At 31.0% G+C, this 6,336-nt stretch overlaps 1 protein-coding gene across 1 annotated transcript; it reads left to right on the forward strand.

The window, feature by feature from the left end:
• The first annotated feature begins 245 nt into the window (after positions 1-245).
• Positions 246-1,192, forward strand: LOC133807450 (putative gamma-glutamylcyclotransferase At3g02910). The gene has a single exon (XM_062245790.1). The coding sequence runs from the start codon at positions 382-384 to the stop codon at positions 931-933; it is 552 nt and encodes a 183-aa protein (XP_062101774.1). The 5' UTR covers positions 246-381; the 3' UTR covers positions 934-1,192.
• Positions 1,193-6,336: the final 5,144 nt, after the last annotated feature.

Below are 6,336 nucleotides of genomic sequence, written 5' to 3' on the forward strand. Positions count from 1 at the left end.
GTGACTAATTTTTTTTATGCGTCTGAAAATCAACATGTTTGAATCTAGTTTCCAGTATTGTAAACTATTCAGAATTTTCTAAAAATTTACAGATACTCTAAATAGCTATAACATACACGATCATACAAATAAAATCGTGCCGAAAACGACAACTAATAAGGGTCCCATAAGCAAGACTTACTATGATGGACCATTTGGTTGTTGTGAACAGTAACAACAACCAATCCACAGTCTGAGTACCAAACATAGTATGTCATAAAGCATGTCGATACATTTTATGGTGGTCATATAAGGTTTACTTTCGAGGGCAGCAGCTTTTAAGTGACTAAAATAGGGCTGTCCACAATTGGTGAGCATTCATTCATTTATATCTGAATCTCAATGGCTGAACCGTCCAACCTCAAGGACGAGGCGAAACGAAGCCTGATCTTCACCTATGGCTCACTCAAGCGTGGTTTTCCCAACCATACACTAACTCAAGATCTCATCTCCCACAAAGACGCTGCTTACGTCGGCGATTTCGTCACCCATCAGCCCATCCCCCTGGTCATCGGCCCCTACGGCATCCCTTACATCATCAACGACCTTCCTGGATCGGGTCACCGAATCAAGGGTGAGCTCTATACCGTCACGGGCCCTGGCCTCGTCCGCTTAGATGATCTTGAAGGCATTGCTATCGGCCACTATGAGCGCCTTCCGATTCAGGTGGTGCGAGATCTTAACGACGACGACGACGACGTCGTTTCTGCTGAGGCCTACTTCGCGCACCGAAGCTTCGGGCATGCCCTGTGGGAGAGAAATGGGAGAGAGAGTCTGAGAGAGTATTCGGAGATTGAGGGGAGAAGGTTAGTGATGAAACAGGACAGGCCAGACCATGGCCGGAGCATTCTTGAAGACATTCGCCTTTTTCTGGCTTCATCCGATGGGAAGTAAAAATGGACTGCACTGGGCAGTTTCGTAATTTGCATTAGATATTATTATTATTATTATTTATTTTATGCATGTGTAATATATTTTTTATTTTTTTATTTTGATAAAGATGCAGAGACTGCAATAATCCGAATAAAAATCACCTGTTCTGTTAATTTATTTATTAGATTAGTAAATCATCAGTAAAACAGTATATGTATATTGTAATAGAAATATTTTATATTTATTTGAAAATAAAGTCATATCTTAATTATTTTATTAATTGTATTATTGATTAATTTTTATTAATTTACATAATGCCCTATCAGTAAAAAGTATATTTATTTTTTGTATATGCAACTTATAATATTTTTTTTGTTTTAATTTTATAATTATATATTGCATAATCTGCTTTCTTTCCTTTTTATTTGTAAGAATGATAATTTGCTTTCTTAATAAAACGAATTGAAGAAAACATTATGTTATATAATTTGTTGTCAAGATTTTGATTTTGATTTTAATTTTTTATACCAATAATTAAAAGAAAGTGCGAGTCTAAATTATTTTCAATTTTAATAAAAAAATTATTTTAAAAAAAAATATAATTAAAATACTATAATACAACATACCAATTATTGGAAGAAAAATAAAACTTAAAATCGATTGAAACAAAATTAACATTATTTTCTAAGGTCTTTATAAATAAAGAAACAAGCAAAACTTAGAGTAATATAATTTTAATAAAAATATATTTAAATAGTTTTATTTTAAGGAATAGTATGTTTAAATCTTTAGAGCATCTCCAATGAAATGCTAAAAAGTTGGTGTAATGTTATGGTTAGTATACCTTAAAAAAAATATTATTTCAATGGTATTCCAAAAAGTGTGTTAAATTTGGCACATACTAAAAGTTGTGCCAAATTTATCATAAATAGTCTTAATATACATTATAAGAAATATAAAATAATATTTCCCTAAACAATGAATTATTTTGTTGAAAAAATTACAATAAAAACAGATTTAAATCTTTTAAATTGTTTAATAAAATAATTTATTTAAATATGACTTGACCTTTTTAAAAAAAATAAACATTGAATATTTCTACTACTATATAATGATAATTTACTTTTTTGAAGTCAGTAGCAAGCAAACAAATTCATACAAACAGAAATAGCTACTAACGTGAAATAAATAAAATAGACAGGTGTCAATTGTTTAATGGTGCAATTGAAGAGATAGATAATTTGGGACATGTGATTTTTATTCCAATAATTCTCCAATCAAAACTCACAAGTAGACAATATGTAATATGAGTAGATACTATTTTCTACCCTCTGTTTTGCAAAAATTATTGATCTGACAATATGTAATATGAGTAGATACTAATTTAGACAATTTGCTTTCTTAAATGATAATTTAGACAATTTACTTTACAAAATGGAACAAAATAATACATTGGGTCCACTTTTTGGTCAAACTCTTTTTAAATATGACCAAAATAGCCTGAGATTTATAAATAAGTTAATTTAATAAATTAAAATTTCATATAAAATTTTAAAAAAATATAAAAATAAAATCATATTATATCTTGTCAACGCGGTTTTTCGCCAACAGTAAATTATACGAATAAATATGATGGATTAGTACTGATTGATAAACCGTAATATGAAAATTAATAATAATCGAGAATGTGGATGATAATTGCAAAGAAAAGATGATCACTCATTTTTTAGGTGGTTCGGAGGTTAAAATCCCCCTAGTCTACCAGTCAATATTATTGATCTCTCCTTACTATTTCTTACAAAGTATTTACTTTACAAGGAGAAGCCAACCCTCTGCACTATCCAGGATTTTGGTATTTATAGGAGGTTGACCCATGGGCAAGGGAAAATGGTCATCCTGTGACCCTTTTGATCCCTCAAATCATATCTGTTACATCAATGATTTATATTTACATCTTATATTACAGTGAAGTGGGATCTAATCAATAGGTAAAGACGAGCAATGGGTCGCATGGCCCAAGTCAGACGTGGGATGTCTGAACACGCACGTTTATACTGCGTATCCGAGAATTCAGGAATAGAACAGACACGTGATGTCTGGTATTCACGCGTTTATATTGCGTGGTTGACTTTATAAGGATCCGAGGGTATATCAGACCTCTGATGCACCACGAGTTCAATGTGGCGCTAGCCCGTGGCTTCTATTATGTCGACACAATGGCTCCAAGCAAGGAGCAGATGATTCATCAGCTCGGGTAGTTGTTTAGGGGACCGTAACAAACAGCTCCGGGTGGACGGTTGACACGTGGCATGTGGCAGATCGATTTAGGCCATTTTCTAGCTCGCCAAAGTGCGTGCGGATATTCAGAGCGTACATATATTTAAATAGAATAAAATATATATATTAATTAATTAAAACTTAAACAAAATTTTAATAAAAAAATCAAAATTAAAATCATAACTCTAAACTTAAACAAAAAAATTAAAACAAACTTAATAAACTACAATATACCAACAAATTGAACCTTTAATAAACACTTAAACCTTGTAACTAAAATCTTAAACTGTAATCTTGTTTGCTTTTTATTTTTTTTAAAAAAAGCTTCAAAGCTTTACATGAACTGAAGGTCGGAGAAGACAATAGAGATGGAGAAGGCAGCTTAGGGTCAGCTGGGTTGAGGTTGAGATCTCATGAAAGTATAGCGAGGCGATGTGGACAGCAAAGGCCCAGGAGCCTGGAGAAGGGACACGAGATCTAGGAAGAGGCTACGACCAATCTGAGATGGGGTTTTGATCAAGATCAGGGAGGACGTTAGGGTAAAGGTTGGGGACGACAGCGGATAAGAGAACGGAGATGGAGAAGGCAAGTTGGGGTCAGCTAGGTTGAGGTCGAGATCTCAAGAAGGTCTAGCGAGGCGATGTGGACAACAAAGGTCCTAGAGCTTGGAGAAAGGACACGAGATCTAGGAAGGGGCTATGACCAATCTGAGATGGGGCTTTGATCAGGATTGGGGACGACGTTAGGGCAAGGGCTAGGGACGAAGGCACATGCAAATTCCAAGATTGAAGGTTTTATTTATATATATATTTGAGATCTTCATATGGTGGTAATATTTTTGCCTATGGTCGGGATGGCAACTTCATTTGGCAGAGGAAATGTCCAGATCTGAAGCTTGGGGCACATGGGAGGAACAGGGATGACCATAGTTGTAGGCAGATGGTTCTTGTGCAAATGGACCAGATCGGAAAGTTGGTTGGGCGAGGGTTCTTGTGTGACTGGGCTATATCTGAAAGGTGGTTGTTCAACTAGGTTTTGAAGCTTGTGCTGGGTTGTGAAGATTATACTGAGTTTTGTTCATGTTTTTACAGGATTTTTGTTCATGAGCTCTTTCTGAAATTGGGGTATCGAAGTGAAATTGATCGATTTTTTTATGAGTTTTGGATCATGATTTGTGATATTTAAGAAGTGTTTTTTGCTTTTGAATTTGGGTCAACAATTATGAACTCATGAACAAAAACACAATTTTTTTTAATATATTTAAGTTGTGATATTTGGGAGTTAAGATGGTTTATATTAATTTCTTTTTCAAGTAATTAATTAGACCATAAATTACATTTGTGATTTATTCTGGGGTTGATTAGGTTTTAATTTAATGATATATTTAGTCATTTATGTTAATTTTTAATTAATTAAAAGTTATAATAATTTTTATTTTAAAATAAATTTATATAATTTTTTATCTAATATTTATTTTATTATTTAAATAATTCATTAATTTATAAAATCTTATGGGTATTTTGGTCATATTTAAAATAAATTTGACCAAAATCAGGCTCAGGATATTCTTTTGTTTTATCTTGCAAAACGCAAAGTCTGAATTGCCATTTAACGAACCAGAGGTTCCGATCGATAACTTTTGCAAAACACAAAATCCAAAATGGTATTTACTGATCTAATATTGTTGCAACTTTTATAAATTATAAGCTAATTTAAGATTTATGTGCTTAAAAAATATGCCAATAAAAAAAATATACCCTTTAATACAAACATGTGAAAATTATTGGTTGTGTTTGGTAAATTTTTATTTTTGAATTTTTTAAACACAAAAATAGAAATATTATTTTTATTTTTGTTTCTTTATTATAAAAAAAAATATGTTTGATAACTATTTTTGTTTTTGGTTTTTAAAAACAAAAAAATAATAAATACGTTTGATAACTTTTATTTTTATTTTTTGTTTAACAATATAACATGAGGTGTTGATTTGAAGAAGAAAAAAGTAAAAAATGGCTTCAAAAAATTTGAAAGTAAAATATTTTTGTTTTCAAAATTTAATGAATTTTAATTAAATTTTTTTAAAAAAATAATAAATAAAAATAGAATTATTAAATACTATTTTATATTTAATTTTTAAAATTTTAATTAATTAAATAAAAAACTATTTTTTTACAGTGTTACCAAACATCTCCATTATGTTTCAAATTCACCTATAAGACCTACGAACCAGCACCCCACCAACGCAATTGGTACCCATAATTTTTTTTAAGGAATTGGTATGAATTTAAAATATAAGTAATCATTAATGGAGCTCATCTAATTATTATTTATTATATTGATTTTATAGTCACTTTGCCTTTTTTTTTTTCAATGACACTTCCATGCCACATCAATAGAGTTCATTCCGCAATCAATTTTTTTTGAACCTTCATAAAAAACCACTGATATTTCCTCGAAAACTATTGAATCCTATATAATATATATATAAATATATGTACGGAAGATCTGGTTATTATGCATATAAGAGTACTAATAATTACGATGATGTGATAATATAGTAACTTGATATAACATATCACCAACAAGTAAATATTTTTTTCTACATTAATTTCAAATTTAGTTATTTTTTTTGGCATAATTGATGTGATTTCCAATCAATGAGAGACATTAGTTATATTTAGAAATTGACATGCATTTGCAAAATGAAAAGTTTACAATATTAAATTTTCATAACAAATACATGTTTTTCATCAGGTAACCCTTCCAAAAATATGAAAAAATCAAAATTTATTTTTAGAAATATTAATTAACAACTATAAATATGGACCATTGATCTTAATCCAATGGTTAATATTAAAGTAACCATCCATGGGTAGTAACCATTAAGAGTCCACCCTGTTACATCTTGATTTCGAAAGTGGAAATCTTGATCTCGAAATTCAGGCTCGTAAGGTGTATGCTCGAAATAAGCATAATCGTCATGTAATCAACATTAATGATAAAGTCAAAGACAGTCTCGCTGAGAAGTAAATGTGACAACATCAAAATTAGTGAGCTTGGAAACTACGTAGTTTTGGAGGTGTTCCGAGGTCATAAGTTAGGCTCGAAGCTCACAATGGCAATAGCTCAACACTTGTAAAAATCTCC

Source organism: Humulus lupulus, chromosome X, assembly GCF_963169125.1.
Source record: "Humulus lupulus chromosome X, drHumLupu1.1, whole genome shotgun sequence".
Classification (NCBI taxonomy): Eukaryota; Viridiplantae; Streptophyta; class Magnoliopsida; order Rosales; family Cannabaceae; genus Humulus; species Humulus lupulus.

What these genes read in the sequence shown, in the direction of transcription:
- LOC133807450 (XM_062245790.1), top strand. Translation starts at nt 382, where the DNA reads ATGGCTGAACCGTCCAACCTCAAGGACGAGGCGAAACGAAGCCTGATC.